Here is a 25,919-nt window from a genome sequence, read left to right as displayed (position 1 = left end):
ATATTATGCTGAATGTGAACAGAAATTTGATTCTAAATTAAAGCTCTTTGTACAGTTGACAGTTATATTTCAAATTTTCATAGGTCTGCCTAAAAAGTTTTCTTTTTCATACTGTGCAGAAATCTATGAGCACAGCTATGCCCTTTTCTTATGCTGAAATATAGTTATTGAATAAACATTTAGCTGAAAATGCTCAGATTTAATAATACTGTCTTATTCTCAGCTGTTGTTGATTGCTCTGGAAAAACAAGATTAAAAAATTTTAAGTGCAAAATCCAGCTATCTGAAAGGAAAAAAAAGATGGAAAGGAAGGAAAGTATGGAAAGTATGAAGGGAAATATGCATAATACAATCAGTTTAACCTATCAATTAAAATATTTAAATGTGTGGCAGTTTTATACCCTGTACCAAAAAATATACCAAATGACACAGAGTCGAGCCATTTATGAGATTGTGTATTTTCATTGGCCCTGCTCTCTACTGTACTTATAACTGTGATGTTCATCATCAATTAAAAGCATGATAATACGGAATTCTTGTTCAAAACCTACATGCTGGAGAAGATCCTTGGATTCTGAAACTGTACCAGTACTGATATAGTTTAAGCATTTTTTGTTACAGGCAGAACATAGACAGAAAATGTAACAGAAAATCAAACTCAGAGCTGATAGAACATTCACTTCATTATTTAATCTCTTTAAAAAACATTTCTTCCAATTACCTGCTTTATTTTGTTAATTTTAGAAAAGTGGAAAGTGTTGCCCACCAAACTTTGGGTATAGCCAGAAAATTACACATATGTATGCAAAACTGCTGATCAGCCTACCAAAACTGGCTTATTGTTTATGTAGGAAGGGATTTTGCTGATACAGCGAGTCCTCTTTCTGAAAATTTTAACATTATTTGAAATTTTAAGTTTTCATTTAAGTTCCTTGGAAAACCAGAGTCCTCATCATAAAAAGCATTCATTCATGGTAAAGCAAGTAATAATTCTCTAACTGGATTTCCACCTATTTCCACACAAAAACCTGCAGGAAGAAGTAAAGATATCACAGGAAACTCTTCTGCTAAGAATATTCTGGCTTTTTGCCACTAAAAGGGAATGGGACTTTATTTTGGGCATAGAATTTGAATCCTTTTGGACAGGACATGTCTTCCCAGATCTAGGTGGCAGGAAAGGCTTCATGTCTATACAAAAGATTTGAAGTAAAGAGGAAAAGAGATGATGGAGAGGAGGAAGAAATTATGCACTTTTCTACTCTTAACTCATTTAATTTTTTTTTCAGCTGTCAGAACCTCAACCTCTTCTAATGAGGGAGAGAATCTGGGGGAAATAAGGAGGGAAGCAAAACGGTAACTTCCTAGATACTGACAGAAGGATAGGCAGAAAAGTGATATATATTCCTGTGTGCAGTCTTTGCCCATTTAAGGGGGTGTGACTGTGACTATTTGTAAAAAATGTAAAAACAATCTTAATTATTCATAAGTTTTTGTCCTTTTCAATATTTTATATATAAATAACTCACTATCTTATCTTGCTAGTCTCAAAAACATGACTAACCCTGGTGAAGATTCCAAAAGTATCAGAGTCTCATTTCAGACAACATCCAGATCATCAAAAAATCTGAAACTAACTTTCAGATAAAGATCCGGAGTGTATAAACTAAGCATATTAGTTAGGAACGTATAAGAACATATTCAGCAGTAAAATTTCACTGACCCTTAAAATATGTCATAATCCTTCTGTTATGCTTTTAATTGATACCATTAGATCAGTCATGGGCTTTAGAAACAGAAGTTGTATAGGTCACATAACCAATTTTTTAGGTATCTGTCTAAGTGCCTTGTTAACAACAATAAAATCATTAATCCCTTATGTATTCTGCATAGTTTGAATCCAAATGTGAGTGCAAAGTAAATTGACTTTTCTGCAAACATTAGAAGCTTAAAATTTAAAATCTCAAATTTAAATCAATAATTTCCAGTAATTGTAAATAAAAATTGCTCCTTATTATAAAAAAAGTTAAACAGCATTTCTAGCATTCTGACACTATTGTTTTCATACTGTCACTATTATATGATGATAACAACATCCTGTGTGAGGAGCTGATATATTTTTACTGTGGAGATTTAAATGAACTTTTCTTGTATTTTATTAGACACCCTCTGTAAGCAATCAAAAAGCTTAAAAAAATCAGTCTAACTCCACCAACAAATGGTTCTAAATCTTCTTCCACATATTTTACAATGTATTCTTAATTCCTCCTGGACAGACAATATTATAACTTTCGGATTGTGGAGGCAAAGTGTGCAACATTTTCCTGGAGAGCCTATCCCTGGAAGAGACTAGGAGGCAAGAAGGAGATTCAGCTGGTAGGCAGTGGTCAAGGCATGGAGAGGATTAATGGGTCAAAGTGACAAAGCAGCACAGAAACCTGGACAACAGGGAGCCAGAAATCCATTTGCAGAAGTTTCTGCAAGACTCAGAAGGGTAAAACTGCTCACGAAAGACAAGGGTTTCCTGCCTCTTGGGCTTTATCACCTCCAATACTCAAGCCAATACACCGTTACCCTGTTCAGCTCTCCTGCTGCTATCCTGCATAGATCCCCAAGGTATAATCTACTTGGAGCACCTTCATCTCAGAGCAAAACATGAAGTCTTACCTCAACAATATCTGAATTTGTTCGGCTCTCGTGTGGCTCATTATACTCGGTATATTTCAGCAACACTTTGTCCATATCAGTGCTGGCATATTGGAACAGTTTGTTGGTGCTGTTGAAGATGATTAGAGCAATCTCACAGTCACACAGAACACTAAGCTCATAAGCCTTCTTCATTAACCCAAATTTCCTCTTTGTAAAAGTCACCTGTAAAAAAAAAAAAAAAAGAAAAATAGATCCATCAAAAATAACAAGTTGCTCTCTGTAGTTTTTCTCCTTTTTTTCTGAACTATAATGTACAACTGCTTTGTCTTTGAGTTGAATATGCTCAGAAAACAATTGAATAAATAGAATTCCAATATAGAATATATATATGTGTGTGTGTGTGTTGTATGTATTACATAAGGAAGAAATACCTAATTATCAGTGCCTGAAACTTGAGATACAGGTAAGGACTATGGGGTGTTTCTATTTAGTGATGCTATGAAGTGTTGATACTGAAACTTTAATTTAAAAACTCAGATATACTTTAGATGGCATACATTTTTCCTGTTAACATTTACAAAATGCACCTCAGATTAGCAGCTGCAAATACTTTGAGCAAGTGCAGTCAATTCCGATTTTTTTTATTATGATAGCAATTGACTTTGATTTCCAGCCACCCCTCCCAACTCCTGCTTGCTTTGAAGCAAAGATATTATCTCATAAGCATTTAAGTAGTGCAAAAGAGATACCTTGCTCACATAAACACATGATATTTTGAAGAAGTATCTAGTGTTAAAAATCACACTTGTGAAAAGTGAGAATTATAAAACATGAAAGAAGAAAATAGCTGATCAGCAACCTTTGAAACAAAGTCTTTCATGAACACACATATATCATATTTTATTTAATTCCAAGCAATATGCTTAGAAGTATGAACTGGCATTTTTAGTACAAAGGGCTTTAGGTCATTTTATACAGGAAGGAATAGGGATGTGCTTGCAAGTTCTCAGTAGGCCAGCTAATGCAGCTCCATAATGCAAAATTCAGGCAGTATAAAAACTATGATTATTCTCTACAAAACCATATTTTTCCACAGGGACTGTTTTTACAATGAAAGACCTGCACATCAAACAATATTTTGTCTGCTTCTCTGTGCTAGCTTACAAGTTCCAGTAAGACACATGACTTGAAAAAAGAAACTACTAAGAGCTGTCTAAGCTAATTTTATGGTTGAATTTTTATCCTCTGTTTCTTCATATGTGCTATTTCTGTTAAATAATTTTCACTGACGGGAAATTTTAAGACAAAAATGGTTTTGCTAAGCTTATAGTTTATCAAACTTAACACATAGTCAAGGTACTTGGTATGTCAAGGACAGGCACACAACCAAGTTTACTGGGCTGCCTGATTCTACATTTGTTGTTACCATTCCTCATACACCCATCAACAGTGGCACCTCTGCACAGTAATGCTGAGGCAAGATTTGTCTGTCTGTGATTCATACAACTGCTGTTTTAACTGGTCACACTTCTAATGCAAGTTAATGCTTAGCACAGCCCGAGACTACCTTAAAATCCCAACATGTCAGGCCAAGGAAAACGTGACTTTTTAAGTATTGCTAATCCTTGTTAGACTCAGAAAAATGAGGCTTTGGGTATGGCCAAATACACATGTATTGCCCATGCTGTGAACATTTATTCTCCCAAATGAATACTGAATGTTCTTCCTTTTATTTTAATAATTTTAGCTTCTGTCAACATACTGTTAAGAAAAGATGGATTGCCATTAAATACAATTATTCAAGCATTTTAATAAAAACACTCCCTTCTTTTTACACTACTGGTCTCAAGCATGCATAATTGACAGTTCTTTCTAAATTTGTTTATCATGGGTTTTGATGCTTGGAACAAATAATGAGATAGGCAACAAAACTTCACTCAAATTCTAAATAATAATAATAATAATAATAATAATAATAATAAATCATTGTCTTCAAAATACTCCTCTAATGATTTCTCTGGTTGCAGAAAAATGCAATTAAATGTTTGAAAGATACAAATATAAATATTTATGTGTATATATATATAAAATCTTATTTTAGAAATAATTAATGATGCAAAAAATAAAATGTACTGATTCAACATATTTTTCTACATCTAATGCCCTTCAATCAACTTTTGACCACACTGGTGTAGGTGGAGTATGTTTGCATTTAGCATACTTTTCACCATTAAAATCCATCTCAGTACAAAAATATCCTTAAAGCCACTGTTTGTGTTTACTGTTAGGTAAAACTCTAATATTTTGAAAAACCACCCCACTGTGCTGCACAGCAGATAATTAACTCATAATACTTATCATCAGATTGATACTTGCTAGAGTTACTTTTTATGGATAGTGAAAAAAACCCACAAACCAGAACAATAAATAATCTTGGTCTTCATTTTCTCTTTCTTTAATGTACAATATTATTGCTCTAAATTTGATTTGGTTTTAATTTCTTGATCTTTCTAATATTTTCAAAATTGACCAGATAATGCTTTCTGTAACTGATAATAAATGAATTAAATGCAATTTTATCGACTATTGTTTCACTATTTGTGATTTTGAATTTTAATTTTGGATATGTCATTCATAGTGGTTTATCTTTGCACATACATAATCCATATACATAGATGTAAATTTATTATGGTTTTATAAGAGTCTGTAATAGCAAGCTTTTCAAATGTATAGAGAAATATCATATCAGTAACTTCAGAAAAAACTATGAATACTCTTTAAGCCATTTAAAAAACAGAATTATCTTTTTGCATACCTTCTTCCATGTGGCTACATAAGGAAGATGAATATGCCTCATGTTAAAATATTTTTGTGAGCAATATAAGTAAACAGAATGTTTATTATTTAACTTTATTTGTTCAATTTATTCGCCATTTGCTTGTTAACCATTCTCATCCACATTAAAAATATTAAAATTAAAACCCATGTAATAAATATTCTCTAAGGTAGCAGTAAATATTCTAGTATTGAACAAGTTTTGTTGAGTGGCAAAAATTACATAAATTATTTAAAATTTCTGTTCTTTTGTCTAGTTGGAAGGCAGTGTGAAACCTACACTCAAAAAGCTCTGATTACACTTGAACTGACTTAGTGCTGAGAATGAACAAGACAGTCACATTGTCATGAACACAAACTGTAGCTGCATTACCAAAAAATTAATGTGTTCACACAGTCTTATAATTTGTGTTCAAAGTACTCAGTCTCGGTAGTGTCATATAACAACTGACAATATCACTTTGTCATTTGAAGGCAACAAACACTAGTTGAAGGCAAACACACATACAGTGAGAAAATTCATCAACATATTTAAAATAATACACCCCAAAACAATTTATACACTTCGATATCTCTGTAACATTTAATTTTTTTCAGCAGCAAGGATTGAATCACTACATATTATTTCCTGACAATATTAGTCAATATATGCTTAATTATCCCTGCTATCTAAATCACTGCTAATTTTCAGGTTTTTCAGTTAACAAATCTACTTATCTTTAGTAGAAGGATAAGAAATTTAGGAAGTCCTTTTGAGATAGAATATTTTACAATGAGAGGATGAAAATTATGAAAAACTAAAGTGGAATGGAAAGTGGAACAGATAGGTGGCAAATATTCAATGGTCTTTGAAACCTTTTTAAGCATGTGTATATAAACCACAAGGTTTTACATAATGATACAATTACTAAATACTTATATGACATTCTTGAATTCATTGTTTCATATATATTGCAAAAAGAACACAGTGTGGATATCACCAAAATGATTTCTGAATTCTATAAAAAATAACCTAATTCTATCCCTTTTTGTTAACTCAATACTCTTTTATAGTCTTTTATATTTGTCTTAGAACTACAGTTATTCTATTTATTTAATATTTATTTATTTATAATATAATTGTCCTCCTAATAAGAATGGTGGTATGAAGAAGGTAAGTTACTAAAGTCTGAAACATTTTCATATAAGAATAAGCATTAATGCTGATGACTTTGCATGATGTGAGCTAATCAAGACATTACTTGATTATAAAATACTTACAGTGAAGTAGTCAACTTTCAATTTCCTTGATATAAATCAAGGCAAGCTTTTTATGTATTTTGGATGAAGTTCTAACTAAAGGAGAAATGTGCTAAATGAAAGGCATTGAAAAAAGAGAATTGTTAAAAGGGTGATTTTCACCTTCACCTCTGGGTCTTCTTCGGTTCCATGGAAACATCTTTCAAATGGCCTAGTCTATATCTGCAAGTGAAGTTGTAAACACTGAATTCAAGTGTGCATGTCGCACAATGATGTGCTCAATTTAGAGGGCAATGTGGTGCAGAGAAGGCTTTCTTGTTTAATCACTATTAAGTCAAACTTAAGCTAGACAAATTAGAAGGTACTGTCACTTGTTTGCAATTACCAATGCTCTCACCTGCTGAAATTTTAATTTAGCTGTGTGGGTTTGTAAATAGGGATGCTAGCCACTGGAAATAGTCTTTCTTTCAGTAAATTTGTAACAAAAAATTTATACTTTTTGTAGGTTTAAATTTATCAATGAAGAAACACAAGCATCCATAAATATAGTAATTTAATGAATACAGCCTTCAGGATACATTATCTATCCTGTTTGCCATGTGATCATTATGTCTTTTGGTGGAGTTGGTTTGGGATTAGCTTAGTTCAGTTTAGTTTAGTTTTAGTTTTAATTCAGGCTCTTCTAGTATTTTTTTCTGAAATCTCACTAACTATGAGAGGCTGAACCATGACATCACTCCCATATTCACCACTAACAGTCACAGCATATGTGTTAACACTGGGTTTCCAAAGTAGCAGTCCTATGATGTTTCAAGTGATTCATTCCAGCCAGTGTCAGAATATCAGTGATCTTCTTGCTTCCTTCTATCCTGACTATATAGATACACAGTTGCTGACATAAGAAAATGAGAGAAACAGAATTGTCACAAAATGCTTCCCTAATATATTTCCTGCCATTAAACAGGTGAAGAAGAGGGATCACTGATGCACAGAAGTGTCTCATAATGGCACCATATTGTCAAAAAGAGATGTCTGAATTGCCCTTATTTCATCTGGAATGTCTAAATTTCTGACACAGGGACTAGAGCAAGCACAGTAGATACGATGTATGGGATAAATAGGAGGTACTATGTGAGCAGTCTACCCAGCTCCAAACGTAAGTCCAAGTTGCAGAGGGGCTTTCCACTAAAATGTCGCTCTCAGGCACCTAAGCCTATCCTGTTGAAACATCAAATAACTACTGGAGAGGCAAAAACTGTTGTCATATTCTCTCTTCCATTTTCCCTCTTATTTTCCTCTTATTTTTGTTTAGAACTGTTTGTCATATAGGGTCTGTCATAAGGGGTCTGGCTGAAACAATCTTTACAATAACTCTCAAATGGGACTGGCAAACAGCATCAGTGCAGAATTTGATCTAGACAGACCTCCTTTATGCAACAGTTGGGCACACAACATTAAATGAAAGACTTTCAGCAGACTCCTTCCATGTTCTTACAACCCTCCAGCATAATTCACAGTGATGAGACAGCACTGATTTACAGCATTTATGCTGGTAAATGAACTATTGTCCCAGAAAGCCTGAAGCATATTGAGCTGTGACTTGCTGAATAGTGCAGATAAAGAGGAGTTCTAAGAAGATGCTCTAAAATTACAGCCATAATAAATAAAATGTTCATTATTAAACCATATAAAAAAGGAAGTTTTGTATGTTGCACCACATTTTTAGAATCTTTGTGCGTAAATAACAGATCAAATACTTAAAGCAGTGATATTATTTAATCTGACCAAAGCCAAGTCATAAGGGTCAACCTTGTAAGCTTTTCCTGTGTAAAAAAATGAAGGAGGGATAAAATTGAAAGATATATAATTAAAGATGATACAGCAATCTCAGAAATTAGGAAGTCAGCCAGTATCAGTATGCTTCCCATTTTAACTTATAGATTAAGATCCAAGACCAAACAGGAATGAAAGAATAATAAAGACTAATCTCGGATGCTTCACTTCCTTTTGTTGAATCAGAGAGATATAATTAAGTCCTTTATAGACAGATCTACAGATATGTACAGATTTTAGGGAAAAAAAGATAATCTCAAAAACACAGTAACTAATACCATACACACAAAAGCTGACTTTTTTTTTTTTTTTTGGCATGCTATCACCATTTCTGGCAGGTACAAACATATGTTTATAGTAAAAACCATGTTTATAAGTTCTGTACTGCTAAAATGTTCATAAGGTAAAGGTCAAAGAATATTTCATTCCCTGCTGAGCAAATGGTCAGGAAGCACATTTGTCTGCATTTCCTGTCATAACAGGAAGAGTGTAACTTCTTCCTCTCCACAATGGGTTCAGTTCTGCTTCCCACCTCCAGCTCTCTCTCCCCCAGGGCTTTCTAAACCATTCCTTGCAAGACAGCAAGACTGTGCCTATGTCTGCACTATTTTTCAGCTCTGCTGTGTTGGCAGATGCCTTATTCACTACTGCACTCTCTTTACTTAGGCTTCTTGCGCACACTTCAAATTAAAAGCAATTTGACCTAAATATTTACCTTATGATAATCCACTCTAAATTATGCTCAGAACATCAATTTGTAATACAAGCACATTTAACTTTAAAATATTGCATTCTAGAAATTCATGTTTCATTTCAGTTGCTCTGTTAAAGTTTTACTTCTCAGGTAGTCTGGAACAAAATGAAAAGTATAACCAGAGTTGTATAGATCACCATAAATTACGAGTCTTGAAAACCTGGGGTACAACCCTTTTCTTGCAGAAACCTAACTTTTTACCTCTGAGAAACCAAGGCCAATGTCTAATTTTAATGCTGTATTTCAAGTATATATCTGTATACAGTGTAATGTAAGCAATTAAAAATATGTAAAAGATAAAAAGTGTGATGTTTAAGACAATAGTTAATTGAACAAAAATTTTTACTTAGTTTCATAGTCTAGCAGTTGCGTTTTCATGTGAAACCATTTCCCTGGGGACAGGTAGGGAAACTTCATGTCTTGGATAAAATGAAGATGCTCCATGAAGGAACAATGAAAGTATAAGTAAATAGGTGGAAAAAAAGTTTTTTATCTATCTTGTGCTCATGTTAGCATTACTATTCAAGATTCTTCACTGTTTCTACAAGGAAGCTTCTGATTCAGATGATAGTCTCTTACCCTTTCGTTTTAAACAGAGCTGCAACACAGACAAAAATAGATACATGAGGCTGAAATTAATTTTGAAACTAGCAGCATTAGATATCAAAGTCAGTAGAACAAATCTAAGTCTTCCTGCAAATGGTCATTTCCTTCCAGGATATTTTTCCCCTGCCCCATAACTTCACTTTAATATCTGCTTTGATTTGTTCTCTATTGAGCTGATAACTCAGTAATTCTCATCTTACAGCTTTAGAGATTTTCTGAAATTAGAGAATGGTAAAGAGCCTGGGCATGAAAAAGCTAAACAGGGTTTGTTGCTGTTACACTTCACAGATTTACACAGAAGTGATGCTTTAAAAAGGGTATCTCAATGTTAAGCACCTTAATTTTGAAGTGTACACTTACTATGATATTTAATAATAGTTAAGACCCCAGATTGTGCAGAATCTTTAAATATGATAAACTCAGTTGTAATTTTGACTCTTCAGAAGCAGGAAAAAATGCAAAACAAATAAGCAAGAAAATCATACGGACAAAAAAATGGTGCATCACTCTGTAAGGCTTTATATTTCCTAAGACAATTTAGAAAAAAAAAAAAAAGATTACATGAAAGAGAGTGTTCCAGATCTAACACCAGAAAATCATTGGGTCAATACACCCTCATTCCTTGGTCAACGCACCTCTGGATTTGGCTCACAGACCATAGATTTAATGAGATATTTTGTGAGACACCTTGTAAAACAGTAAGACAACATAATTTATGCCATTACAACTATTTATTTTAGGTCTGGACAGCCCTGTCTGGATGGGCGCAAAAAGTTTAAGATGGTCCCCAGTATGGTCACTAAAGTACACAAATCCAACCAACTAGACTTGCTCAGTAGAAATTCTCTTAAAGGGAGATAAAGACTATTTTTGTCCTTCCCAATCCACTCATACAAGCACTTTGAAAAGTAGAGGAGTCTCCTACTACAGCAGATCGTACTGTGGAAGAAAACAGAGAGAACAAGTTCACCATTCAATGGCTGACATAGAGGAGGATAAGAAAGTGAGTGGAAAAGCAAAGACAAGAATTTTTCTCCCCAGGCCTTGCATCAACTTGAACCCCTTTGCAACTATTCTGCTTTCCAAATAGATTCATCTTTGCACTGGGAAAGGAGACAGAATAATAAAACTGCTGCTGCAGCTCCTCATTTGATATGTGCTCCATATATTTTTACTAGCATGTGCTGTACAGAAGAGGATTTATTTGCTTGAGAACAGCTGAGGATGTATCATGCAGGTATATCATATCTAACATGCCTTGTATTGTGAAACCTTCCTGTGTTTGAATGTAAGCAACAATAAAGTTCCTAGCCAAATGACTGGCTGCTGTTCTTGCAAATGTTTTTTGGTGAGATAGAAAGAATATATCTCCACCTGTAAATGGAGCTACAAATAGGCTTTCTGGAACTGCTTGAGCTGGTATCTTAGCTTTACTAATCAAAAACTTTTAACCATTTTTTCTGGTGCAACCTTTTAATATGTTTTTGTATATATTTATGCAATCAAATAAGAAAACAATATAGGAATATATAAAAGGTAATGCTTTAAGATTACTGGAAATGCGCAACAAATAAACTGATTCTGCTATGCTAAAGCTGCAATACCTCATGATATTTTAAGAACTGGTGAGGTTTGTGAAAGGTTTATATTTCACGTAAATTGTTAAAACAATAATCAACTATTACTTAAAATCCAGTTGTATTTAATCATATGCTTATTTCATTTGCTTCATTGAGCTTTAAATCATGGCACTAATTGTGAGATAAAGTCAGTAGAAATACTTTAAACATTTTCATCAATATTTTAGTAGAAGTAAGAAGCAGAATCAAGCCAGTTTTACAATATGGAAAGTAAAATAATGTAAATCTCTACCTCCAGTGTCACAGTGGCAAAGCTACATTAGCAAATATTGAATTGGGATTGTTCAGGCTGGAAAAGAGAAGGCTGGAACTTAACTACAGCCTTCCAATACCTGGAAGGGAGTCTACAAGAAAGATGGAGAGGGACTATCTACAAGGGCATGGAGTGACAGGACAGGGGAGAATGTATTTAAGCTGTCAGAAAGTAGATTTAGATCAGACATTAGGAAAAATTCTTTACTGTGGGGGTGGTGAAGCACAGGTACAAGCTGACCAGAGAAGCTGTGGCTGCCTCATTCCTTAGAGGTGTTTGAGCTCAGGCTTTGAGCAACCTAGTCTTTTGGAAGGAGTCTCTGCTCATGGCAGTGGAGGTGGAACTAGGTTTCTTCTGACCCAAACCATTCTGTGATTCTGTGTGTCTAAGAAACGCTAGAGACACAAACTCTTCCTTCACTAACACTACAGTTGTTAGTATTCTAGGGTTACAGTTTTATTCATAATTATTAGTTCTGGAAGCTGGTTCTGGAATTCTTGAAACTCTACTGAATGATTTGAGGACTAGCTGTCTTCTTTTTTTAAAAGTACATTTAACCACTTTAAAGATTTTGTTTTGGACAAAAGTTGGGCTAAAATATCTGTAAATAATATAATTGAGCAAGCAAGTTGAGATTGAAGCTGTTGAATGAGCTACTGTTATAAATGGCAAATCTTTGTGGTATCATTTACATAATAATTCAGGTTCCCTTCAAAAAGAAACCATTGTAGCATGGACAAGTTTCAAACCACTACTGATTATTTAATAATCAATTCAATATTTCAAATTAGATTTCAACTCCAAGCTATAAGAATACTAAAATAAATATGATGATATTTCTATATTGTTAGAATTATTACTTTTTAGCTTGTCTCACAAGAATAGGCATTTCTTAGGGAAAACACAACTAACTACTAGTAAAACTACTAACACTACAAAATTTAAAATTTCTTGGAAAGCATATTTGAGGACTATAATTTGTTTTTTATATTTTGGCTGAGGTTTTTATGGCTTTATAAAATCCTCCATGACTAACAGCTTCTTAAAATTTCTGAATATATGAAAAAATTTATAGATCAAATTAATAGTATTACTATATTAATAGTATCTCAGTATCAAGTTCTTAAAAATCACTGAACTGAAGATTATTCCTAAATTGCAGCCAGGTGTATGAAGAACATTAATCAGAGTATTAAATAATTATATGAAGAGATTCTCTCAATTGTAGATCTTCAGTTTCAACAAAACAATCCGCATCCTTTCAGTTACATCAAATGTAAACAGCAGCAATTTTCATCAATATTATTTGAAGATATCAGTTATTGAATTGCATTTTTGTGAAAGAGTGAAGTAAATTCTATAATTTATGATCATATTTTAACTGGCAGAGATAGTGTTGATAATCTGTGGCAGCTCCCTCGCCATTTTATTTAAAGCAGAGTTAAAAGTTAGTAATCTGTCCTGTTGGACCTATTTAACCTCAGCTGAATATTGATGGTTACTTGTTTTTATAACTACAGCATGCTACTAGTATTGTATGTGGGTTTTAGAATGTGTTAGGCTACTCAAATTCTTCTTAAAATTTAGACAAGAAAAGAGGAAACTTTTATATGAAGCAGTGTCTTTTTTACATGAAAGAGATAAAAATAAAGACTCTGCAAAGGTGAAGGAGCACAAATAATTGGGATGTCTGAATTTAAATGAAAGTGTTCATATTATAATATAACTCATAACAGTTCACAAAATATAATACTAAAAGCCTGTGTCCTGTAGCAACTCACAGGTGTGCTTAATCATGTATATTTCAGACTGAAGTTTACAAATATTTTGGTATATGCATAGGCACAGAAATTTATCAACTTTTAAATCATTTTTAATAGTAAGTCACCTTTTAAATACAATCTGATGCTCAAATCAGTTATTTTTGCAACTCACCTGTCTGTTACGTTCATCCATAATCCTTGTAATCTGAATCTTTTTTCTCCCCATAGTCCCCGTTTTTTTTCCTCTCCTTCTTCCTTAAAATTACGTATTTTTCCCTTCTCTTTTATTCCTCTTCCCTGTTTCCTCAAAACAAACCTCCTTCTTCAGCACTTCCACTACTCAGTTCACAGTCCCCTGCATCCGTTCCTGCTGAACACAGAAAGGAAATCAAATGTTATTATGAAGTTGATAACCAGATGGAAGTAATTACATGGAGCTGGCCAACCATCATTATAATTTAGTGTACAAGTAAATTTTAATGAAAATTTACTACACCTATAAAATAAATAATGCATGGAGAAAAAAAAATATTAAAAGGCTTATTTTTATGAAAGAAAACACCAAACAAAAATATATGAAGAAATAAAGAAAAAGACTGAAGTACACATTGTGAAAATTGTAATGGAATTAATTGTCTCTAATTTTAAATATCACTCAGAGCTCTAATATGAAAAATTATCTAAATCAGAGAGTTAATGAACTGTCTGTATTTATGTATGCTAAGCAGGCTAGCTAATTTATTTCTGAAGGAAAAAGAATTTTGTGTTTTGACAGCAGAGATGACAATTTCCCTCATTGTGCAAATAAGATGGACATTTATTAAAGTGTTACTTGTTATATAAGAGTTGTCAGCTACTTTAAACCCAAAATTCTAAACCTTATCCTCCAAGAACATAAGTTAGTGAAAATATTACTGAAGATACTTGAAGAAAACAAGACCTTATGAGAGATATGTACAGTACATAAAAATACACAACGCAGGAAACATATTTCACAAAATGCTGTGACACATATAATTAATTTCTATCATATACAAAGTATTTCAACAGTAAAAGAGTCAATGGAAATAGAAAAAAAAATACCAAAAATTATTTAATCTGCCATAAGTTAAAAGCACAAGTTCTTTGCCTTTATCTTTAATTTCCCATATTTGTATATTTATATATATTTTAATAGAACAGCAGAAAGATTTTTGAAACAGAGACTAGAAAAAAGAAACCTGAACAATATGAATTTATACGTTCTCTCAAAGTTTTTATGTTAGCTCCATAGTGTAGTAAAAATATTGCCTTGGAAGTAAAAAATTTGTAATTTTCAAACAGAGGCTAGTATTTCCTCATTTATTCTAAACTTATAGTATTTCAGCCAACTTGATAAATTCTGACAATATATCTTATTACATAATACTAAGCTGATATCTTGGTCATTTAATCCATTATTTGGCTCTGATTCAAAGCTACTGAGGTGGAAAAGCTAGATCGCACTCCTTATGACTTCTGATCTTAAATTCTCTTGTGATTTTCTTAGCATACATTAAACTTTAAGCTGCTCAAGTGTTTTATCACTGAAAAAAAAAACAAAACAAAACCTGAAAAAACATAAGCAGCCAGTCTGAGTTTTCTAGCTAGCCACTATGATGGCTAGCCACAATCTGTTGAGCAAAACAAATATCCAAGTATAGTATTTATTATATTTTTGTATATGAATTCTTTTGATATTATTTTCTGGACATATTTGTATATCATTACCATAATGAAGAACACAGAACATGGAACAATTCATATTGTAAATATAACAAAGTATGTACTGCAAAATTTCTTTGGTGCTTTTTTGTATTTGAAAACAATAGCTTCTCACTGTTTAAAGAGATACCAAGGTTGTTGATCATATTTGCGATGCAACAACAACAAAAAAAGTTAAAAGAACAACAAAAAAAGTTAAATGAACAACAAAACTTTGAAATAAATTTATTTTGTAAGTGTAATGTTAAAAGCTTTTTTCCAAACTAAGTTAGGAGACAGTCTTATCTGATTTTCAGTGTTGACAAACAAACCCAGTCTATTTTTAGGAACAGTTTTACATTTCCTTGGATTGGGTTTGTTTCCTGTTTTTCCTAGTCTTACCTCCAACACAAAGCAGAAATTAGAATAGTGTTTCCCGTGCACATGCAGTACTCAAAAGAGTCTAACAGGCTTTCTCTGTAGAAGCAAACCCATGCTCTAATCCACAGCAAATGCGCATGGAACAACTTCCTTTCATTCAGCTGAAGCTAGTGGTGCTATTGGTTTACAGCACTCTGCCTGTCTAAGCTTCTATTCAGTGCAGGGTGGAAGGTCAGCGTGGGCAGATTAGAGCAGTTGTGGCTGGTTAGTGAAGATGAGCTGCTCTGCAGATCAAGATGCTGATGCTGAGTGAGTTCAGAAAAAAAATCACTAAATACTGAGAAAACTCTGTTAGGAAGGATAAAAATCACAGTGGAGGAGCAGTATGTTGAGTCCCTCCCACACACTTATCAGTTCAACATTTAAGACCAATCTTCGAACAACAGCTTTTACAGACACTTTAAAGTCAGCACCTCAAAATTCCTGTGATCTACACAAAATTGTCTTAAAGTAATTCATGCAAGACTTGATAAGCAGATTTTTGTATAAAACATATAATTAGGTCATCTGTATGAAAGATATAATTTGCAAAGAAACATAAATTTGCTTCAATAGGCAGTGAGTTTTCTCACATGGATTAAAAAAAAAAAAAATCTTTCTTCCTATACGTCCTAGTTTGCATTTTGCTTACCAGTCCAACTTGAAATAAAAGTTTTTCAATTTTTGTAATGAACTCATATCCTTTAAAAAAATCCCAAATTTCTGCTATTTTTACTATTACTTAAATTGGGAAGCCTGTTATATTCCCCTATATGTCTCTTACTCTTTTACACAGACACACAGAGATATATTTATATATATATACACATACACACCCCTATCAACACACAGACCTTCAAATACTATTCTTACTATGTGTTAGCTCATAGTTCTATATATTTCATTAGTACATACATAAAAAAAGATAGCTGGTCTGATTCCCAATCATGAAATTCAGATAAGTAAATCAAGTCATCTCATGCAATGGCTATAACCTTCAACTCCTGGTAATATCCAAGTCAAACACAATTTGAAGAGCACTGGAGAACAACAATTCCCTGTAGCTGCTCAGGACTTCACCAGTGCTCTCAATACCTTTTGAAAGTTCTTGCAGAACCAAGGATTGCAGTATTAAGTATTTAAAGTTCCTGTTAACCGGTAAATCTTTATTTTGAATGTACTACAAAAGTCAATTAGTACTTCAGGCTTCAATTATCCAAGAGAATCTAAAAAAGAGCTTTGTTGAAGTAGCTCCACATAAAAGAAAGCTTCTGACTTAATAATATAGTCATGTGGAAACAAATTGCATTTAGAGAAACACAGAGCTAAATGCTATTTTCTTATAGTTTTCTGCATTTATTTGCAAAGCCAAGTAGTAAAAAAACCCCAAACAACCAAAACCAAAACAAACCAGACCGCTAAAAAAAAAAGAGGAACTTAATTTTTGCCAGTCTTCTGTTCATTATATGATTTGGCAGAGGCAGTGTTAGCTGTCAGAAGATTGATCTGAGCCTCGAGAAGAGCTAAAGGAAAAAATGCAGCAAATCACTTGACCGCTCCTGTCTCTTTTGAACACTGACACACAGACATGCACACACACACACACACATGCACACCCGCTATCCTCGCTCTGCAACACAGAAGAATCTTGACAGAATGGCAGGAAGCACGCACAGAGTAGCCAGGGAAGGATATTATGTCAGCAACCACGAACAATAAAAGGTGTAAAGGTGCTTCCTTCCCTAAACTGTTCCAGAAGTGCAAAATGGGAACCAAAACTGTCCACTTCCTTCTATGAGCAGAACTGTCTGAATCTGCTCTGCTGTAACACCCCAGACAGAGACTCCTTTGAGCAGTTACAGCAGGAGAAATAAGAAGTAACAAAACAAGAGAGTAAAAATATTTAATTTATAAACAAGAATGTAGCCAGAGAAAAATCAAATTAGAAAGTGCTAGAGTTCATGGTATTTTCATGGTTGCTTTACAGAAGTAACAAACTTGTCATAAAGATGTCCTTATTCCATTAAGCAGTTTACATTCTGAGTGAATTAATTGGGTTAAAACTGAAGAATAAAACAATTTTTTTTTTATTATGCTGTTGTAAGGAAGTAAAGAAAAAAGTGCTATTCACTTTCTCCTACCATTCTTATCTTGATATATAAATGTAACTTTAAAGGTCTGTGAAATTTTTTTAGGCAAGCCTGTTTTCTCAAACAAGTTTTGAATCTGCGTCTAAAAACATGAATATACACATAATCGACTTTTCTGATGAAAAATCAGCTGCAAAAACATAATCGTGAACGCTGACAGTGAGAGACGCATATTAAGATAAAATGGGCACTAGATTTCTGTAAAATCCTGTCTGACTATGTTCCACCCATAGACAAAGACAGCTACACAGCGAAGAAACAGTTGGGCATACTGCATCAGTTGAAGAAATCACTCATTTTGGGTCTGTCACCTTGTGCTGGATATAATTTAAAGAAATGCAGAGAAGGGTGAAAATAAATATCTATCATGTTATGTGACTGAGATCAGCTGACAAAGATAGAAGAGGTTCTTTTACATGGTGGTTTGATTGCATGGTCATAACAAAAGATACAGTTTGGGCCATTAACTTATGATAAAATTATATATGTCATCACCATGGCAATATACAAGTAAAGCAGCAATGGTAAGATCTATAGTATGTTTCTCCAGGCAGAAAGCCATACAAAAATGAATCTGAGTCATCTTAAGCTTTCAAACATCTGTCCACAACACTCTGATTTAGAAATTAAACATAACCTACTCCTATGTGTTTTGATCTTATGGGCAGGCTGCCATATGAAAAGGTTGGAAGAGAGTTAATTTTAATCTACTAAATTTAACTGTCAAGAGATCATGCATTTGGCTACAGGAAATACAAAACAAGCATTTAAGCCAAAATGGATAAATTATAATAGATGAAGTACTACAGACTACTAAAGGGACAATACATCAAAACAAAAAATCTGCATATAAAGAAAATATGTATAATATGTAAATTTGCAAACTGTAACTACCAAGGCTTATTATATTTTCAGTTATCTAACCTGACTTCTGATTTATGGCATGAGCTTAATTTATAATGAAGAATAATTACAGGACAATAAAGTTCTGAACCAAGACAGGAGTAAAATATTTATAAAGTTGCAAACTAAAAAATCCTTCCAAATATGTAAATTTTTACTTAGAATTTTAGGAGAAAATTAAATTATTTGATTTGAGTTCATATTTTATTAATTTTTCTAATGATTTTGAAAGCATCTGCTGGACTTGTAAGATCCACTTGTATTTCAACTGATAGTCTAACTAAATAACTAAATTTATTAGTTTATTTGTTTATGTATAAAGAATAGTAGAATGTTTATTTTAAATCTGAACTTCTGGAGCTGTACCTTATTTGCTTGTTTACATTTCAACAGATTCCTAGTATAATGACAATGTAGCAACAAATTGCAGAAAACTCCTCTCTTGAAGCTAAGTTACTAGCTTACTCAATACTGATATTTTCTATGCCTTGGAACAGCCATGATAATCTTTTGCAATGTGGCTTATTTTTTTTTTTTATTTGGAATTAAATACTTCTGAAAACTCATTGTGAGAATGCTTCAGACAAACGTGGTCTATGTAGTTTATAACTCAAATACAGTACAAAATTATCTCACAGAGAAAGACCTTGTGCATCATGGGTGGCAGAGTTTCTTGTTTTGCAAAGTTCCTCTGAAAAGTCTTTTGAGGAAAACTAAATCATTGCCAAAATATGAAAAACTAAATCACTGCCAAAATAGCAGAGAAGATGATACTTCCTAACAGTTGCCCTATTTCACTGTGCCACAGACCCTGCTTTTCAAGAGATTGAGGTATGCAGACACAAAATATCTTGTCTGCAGCCACCTCTCTATTTAAGCCAATCCATGCCTGTATGAAAGGGAAAGAGTAACTTTGGCTTATCTTTCACAATGTGCTGACAAACATCCACCAGCACAACGGTTGAAGATTTTATGAATATACTGCATACATGCTACACCAAACCTGGTCACCGTGGTAAAAAGCATGACAGGAGATCAAAATACTTCCATGTGGTTGTGGAATTTGCCTCAGATGATGAGTCATTCCCTGCAGTACACCACAAGAAGCAACCACCAGATGAAAACCGATTGCCCTGGACTCTAGTAAGATATGTGCCTGCTATGCTTGAGGAAGAAAGGAAGACCTGCCTAATTTACAACATTTCTGAAGATTGCTAAAATGAAGGAGAGTATTTAATTTGTAAAGTAAATAATGTGGACACTAATGCAGGTTTAAGGAAAACAATTAAGTGAAATGTTAATATAAAATATATACCCATGAAGAGACAATTTTAAAACTACAATAATTTTTGGGTGGTATTTCATGTGTACCCATCACTCAAAAGAAAAAAAAATAAAGTAAATAGTTTGAGGAAAAGGTTTATATGTTTATGATTAGGTTCACGATGTCTCCCTAGCATCTAGAAGGACATAATGGGAGTCTGACCAATGTATGTGTAATAAGATCCATAAGGTACTTCAGACTGTCTCAAGAATAACAGTTCATTCAATTGGACACACTAATAATAAAAGGGAAAAAAAAAAAAAAAAGGGGGGGGACTGAAAACTGAATCACCTAATTGGTCTGAAATTGAGACAGTGACTAGGAATGAGAACCTGACTAAAAATGGAGTAGGGAAATTGGACCACTGCAAATTCACCTAGGAGTCTTGACAGTTTTGAGTTAATAGGTTGAGTGGATTGAATTATAGTTACTAGATCCATCAGAATATCATGAAAGGTGTTTTAGAAATTCAGTCTGTCATTTACTGAGCTAAAGAAGAGGAAGCACTTCAGTCATCAACAGGGTAAGAATTAGCGCCTTGAAAGTGGAAAAGGTCTTGGAGCTACTCTGATTTTGGCCTGTTTGTATTGAAAGACATGTTACACACCAGGTAAAATACTAGTGCTACAGTTTGGGAGCAGTCTTAAACTCAAAGGACTTTGGAGAGTATTGGTTTATTACAGGAAAATGTAAGATCTCTAGCCTTAAGTTATTGCATCACCTGAAAGCAATCTCTCTCTGACTGTGGTTAGATCTAGATGTGCAGATTTGTTACTTACCTGCATGTGAGGAAGTCTGTGGAACTTAAATAACCCAAATATCTTTTAAGAATCAGGGGATTATTCTAGGTATTATTGGAAAAATTATATAATACAATATCAAATCATAGTCTGAACTTGGGTACAAGTGCTTAGTAATGCCAATATCAGTGACAGGCAATTTTAGATTTACCCTACTGAAGAAAACATGGATTGATTCTAAAAAGGATTATTTCCTAATGGAATTTTGATTACTTTCTGCTTATAATTTGCTGAATCTCAGAAGCTTAGTACATGCACTTAAGACAGTCTAAACTATGTCTAAACTATGATCAATGATGACTCTAGAAGAAATAGGTGGAATGGATGGAGAAGAAAATTAAATTTTGAATAAAATGAATGGAGTCGTCTAAAACATCTACACAGTTCTCATCTCCTTTGTTTTCATCCAAGAAGCTCCCGAGAAACTTTATACATCCTGACCCAGGATCCTCTTCTTGCTCAAAGAATCCTCTGGAATCCTCCAAAGGAATCCTCCTTTTTCCTCACTGTAATCATGTTTATAGTTTAACAACATCACAGAGTTCTGTTATTCCATGTTTGTGTTGCACTGCCACTTCATCTTTGTGAGGAGGAGCAAAGACTTGGATTGCAGAAACCTCATAATCATATTTTGAATAGGAACATCTTACACATTTGTGAATAAATAATTTCAGGAAGTTTTTAGAGAAAAGAGAAAGCTTTTAGAAACAGTATTTTTGTAGAATAAATAAATGAAACAAACCAGAATAAGAACCCAAAATGTCTTAAAATTTCCAAGCAAATAAATGACTGAGCACTGTATTTAGTTCAAAGACTAAGATGAAAATTAGGAAGGATCGTCTAAAGAGGTAGAATAGGGGAAAAAACCTATGGATGAAAATACCCTAAAACTGGGAACATGAATGTATAAAAGAGAAAAAACCCTGAGAAAAAACCCTGAGATGCAAATAAGTTCCTCATTATAAGAAAAACCTCTACCAGAGAACAGACTCTGCAGAAACATTGTCAAGGGATTAATGAAAGGAATCCTTTCCAACATAATAAATTAAACTACAAAAGTTGCTGAGGTAAAGCCTGAAAGAAAGTAAAACTGTTTCAGGTTTGTAATAGGAATTATATTGATGGGAAAACTGTATAAACATGTTGGAGTGGCAAAACATATTTTTATGAAATGAAAATGTGGCTAATAAGGTTGACATTTTAAGAGTAATTTGAGTAATGTTCAGATGATGAAAGAGATAGAAGTTATAGGACAATGCTGGTGAGCATAACTTCTGTGATCTTATGGTCCAGAAAATTTTTTGAAAAAAAAAAAAAGGCATAGCAAAGACCTCTATTAGGCCTTATTTTGCAGAGGTTTGTAATTTGTGATGAGAAGAAGAAGAAGCTGAATATATAGAGACACTGGTGAGGAGCTCAGCTGACTAGATAGGGAACTCAAACATTAATACCTGATAATAGACATCAATTCTCAAGGCTTGCTGCATTTAGAGATACAACAAATCTTTGTAAACAAACAGTATTACGGAAATATTTGAGTCACTTATCAGTTTCCCTGCCCTAATGGCAATGACCTATGTAATACCTTGAATTCAGCCAGCTACTCAAGCCAAAAATGGACAATGACCCTTAAGCACAGCTCTTAACATGGTTCACCTTCCTAACAGAGAAAAGAAGTAATTAAACATGAAACATTTGCACAGATGTCCTGAGCCTCTGAAATTCCACAAAATCTGTACAAACCTTTGGAGTCCCATGGAATCTCTGTATACCAGATTCTCAAGCTATTTGATAGCATTTTGCTGTATGATAATACCTATTCAGGCCTGAAGATTTTGATTGTAATACCTTGGATATTTTTAAATTTATTTTTCACTATTAGATCTTGTATAATACAACCAGCCACCCAGGTCCATCACTCTCCAAAGATGGAAGAAGTCTCAGAGAGACACGACTTTAAATTTAGAGAATATTATTAATTTTTATATTATTGGTTTCTATTTCTACTCCTTTTAGCTCATACCAACATGATAACAGATCCACCACTAGTACTGAAAAAAGAAGTCAGATAAATGTAAGCAGAGTTAGTAACTAGTGTAGACTAATAATTTTGGAATAAATCAATTACCTTTATGTTGTTTAATCCTTTTGCTCCTCAGTGTACCCCAAATTGACCCTTTATTTTCAGCTATAGAAGCTGGAAAATGAGATATATTATCTCTGTCCAGAAATAATTTGTCTGTGGTAGACCATTTCAACTATACTACCACAGAAACAAAAAGTTGGTTTTCTTGCAGCATAAACCTAAACACATAAGTCATGTTTAAATACCTTTTACAGTTTTTTAATGCAACTTCAGACCAGTATATCCTTTATTTGAATAATTAGACACAGAGATGCTTTGCTTTTCTTTTTTGTATACTGAGTTCTAGAAACACCTTCTGTTTTTGCTTTAATTTCTGTCCTTTCCAGAAATGTCAAGAATTAAATATAGTTCTTCTAAAATGCAAACTGCACAACATTGTGGAGAGCAGCTAATCTGATAACACTTCATTCTTTCTGTATGAATAGCAATATGACAAATATTAATATTAAATATATGACACTCCCTGAGCACAACTTGCCCAGAGAGAGCTGCAGGCTTAAAATAAGGAAAAGGAAGAAGAAGGGGGGATAAAAAAGGCAAGGGAAATATATCAATCTTCCCAATGACCATGACAATTCAAAAGTCTTCCAATCCCACTCAGATAATTTTTTTTTTCCCAAGGACAAAAGGAGATGAAATGTATGTCAGGTACATAATAAGGCTAATAATAAAAAGAAACCCCACACCTACATTTCACTGCAGAGAAGTGAGGAACTACGTCTGTGAAATATGTGTCATTTCTAATGGCAAAGCTCATAAATTAGGACAGATTGCTTCTGTTAAACATACAAAATATAGGCAATTTACTTAGAAACACAGGAATTCATGTAGATGTGGATTTGCTCTGAAAAAAGGGAAGAAAAGTACAACGGCAGTATAGCAATGAGGCACTTTCAATTACATAGGATTTACAAGCAACTTGATAGGAAATAAAACTTGCACATATATTACCTTGTGTCTCATGCCTGCAATTCTGCATGTCTAGGATGAAGCATGTGTTGGAGAAACAGCAGGTTCTGACCACTGAGAAATAAAATATGTGGCCATATCTGTTAGCATCAGCCCACCATAAATCATTGGCTGAAAATATTTGCTTTCTGCCTCCTGGCTGCATCCTGACAAGAAGGATCTCTCTATGTTAGAAGATACAAACTGGATTCCCACTGGTTTGGAACTAGGAAAATGCATAAACAGGTGAAGCTGCTTGTAGGAAAGGAAAGATAACATGGAATTTGCTGTGTCACAAAGGTAAAATATGCCTCATGGGAGAAAAAAAAAACTGGCTTAAAGTGTCTATTGAGGAAGAAATTTTCCATTTTTCTAGCTTAGTGGATATTCTACAAATTTTATTTTTGTCCTTAGTGGTTAAAAACCAGACAAACAATAGATATATTTCTGTTAAAACAGTCATGTGGAAATAGAGAAAGAGAAAAACCTAAGATATACAACACACTGAAGAGTTATGCTGTGATATGATAAAGAGCCAAAAGAGCTGCAGCTTTGCATCTACATTACTTGCAAAGACATAAATAGCCTCATCTAATATAGTGTGCTGCTCAATCACATCATATTTCATATTTAGTTTTTGAAAACTGCGCTAGGTAACTAATCCATACTTTCCACATGTAGATTTGGTCTTCTAATTTTTCATAGAATTGGAGTCTAACAGCTCTCACCTCAAGACTTGTAAAAGCAACATTTCTACTGAAAGGGATGGTGTTTACCAAAAAGGTACACCTGCTACTTTCTGTAACTACAAAAGCCACAAGTGAGCATCACACCCTGCTTACAGAACCTCAGCAATAACCACTCCATTAGCACCATGCAGCTGGATTTATTTATCTCTTGCTCATATACAATGCACTGCATTTGGCAATAGCCAATGCAAAAAGTCAACATCTTTGACATACTAGAAAACAGACATAAAGTATTCTTAATTTGCAGAAGGAAAATACAGTGGAATTTGCTTGATAGTCTCCATTCAACCTTCAATGAGCACTTTGTTTTTCTAATAGGATCACTGCCAGCATTGCTCATCTTACAATTATCCTAAAAGCATGGTGAAAAAGCAAAAACCTAATCAATACAAAGATACATTAGCTAAATCTTTTTGTGGGTGTGAATGTACATTACATTTTCTCAGAAATGGCACTTTTTGAGCTCTATTCATATGTAAGATGATTTCTGATAAAATCTATCCTCAGAAACAGGCAGCTGTGGCAAAAGTAGCAGGCAGCATAATTAAAAGAATCAGATTCAAGGCTGAGATACAAACATGTCTGAGATCTGCTCCCTTTTCTGTCAAGTATATTTCATGTCACTTTCATTTTTTACTCATTTTCTCTGTTGGAAATCTGGGAAAAGGCACTGGTGGATTTGCTCATGCAAATGTTCTGAGAACTAAGTACAGTAAATATTTATTATGCAATAGAGAAATTCTGAGGGCTATACTGCTTATCTGGCATAATCAATGAGTATATAAACAAATAAATAAGACAATATAGAATATTTTAAGATGTACAAAAGCAATGTTAAGGGCCAAGATTATGATAATAAAAATATTATTATCTATATTTAAACCCACTCATTTCAGAAAGTTATAGTTACCTTGTATACCTAACACATTTATATATGCATGTTATTGTAGGTCTGTCATCCTTTATGCTAATGTATATCTTCTTGAAATAAAGAGATTTGATGGTAGTGTCATACAAGGTCCATCATGGTATTCAACAGATACATCAATTTCCTGTTTCCTTCTCTCTCTTACAGCATCCTAATCAACCTAATTAAAGCTTAGTTCATTTGAAATCTCAGATGACAATTTGTTTAGCTCTATCCCACTGTGGTCTTTTTATAAAGAGAATTAAATTTGATCTTCTGAC

General features: G+C 33.5%; 1 protein-coding gene across 12 annotated transcripts in view; it reads right to left on the bottom strand.

Moving 5' to 3' along the window:
• MEF2C (myocyte enhancer factor 2C) overlaps positions 1-25,919 on the bottom strand; it is a 132,220-nt gene that overhangs the window by 60,275 nt on the left and 46,026 nt on the right. For 9 of the 12 annotated variants that reach the window (XM_066338810.1, XM_066338799.1, XM_066338808.1 and 6 more), the window contains 2 exons: positions 13,742-13,939; positions 2,665-2,868 (listed from right to left, as the gene is read on the bottom strand). In XM_066338810.1, coding sequence (XP_066194907.1) covers positions 2,665-2,868; positions 13,742-13,795 — 258 coding nt within the window. In that variant the 5' untranslated portion in view covers positions 13,796-13,939. The remainder of the gene's footprint in view (positions 1-2,664; positions 2,869-13,741; positions 13,940-25,919) is intronic. The other 3 variants (XM_066338801.1, XM_066338802.1, XM_066338806.1) reach the window with 1 other exon arrangement.

The sequence above is a fragment of the Sylvia atricapilla genome, chromosome Z (assembly GCF_009819655.1).
Source record: "Sylvia atricapilla isolate bSylAtr1 chromosome Z, bSylAtr1.pri, whole genome shotgun sequence".
Classification (NCBI taxonomy): domain Eukaryota; kingdom Metazoa; phylum Chordata; class Aves; order Passeriformes; family Sylviidae; genus Sylvia; species Sylvia atricapilla.
Note: the sequence above shows the minus strand (reverse complement) of the source record. Positions and strands in the feature narration are given on the sequence as shown.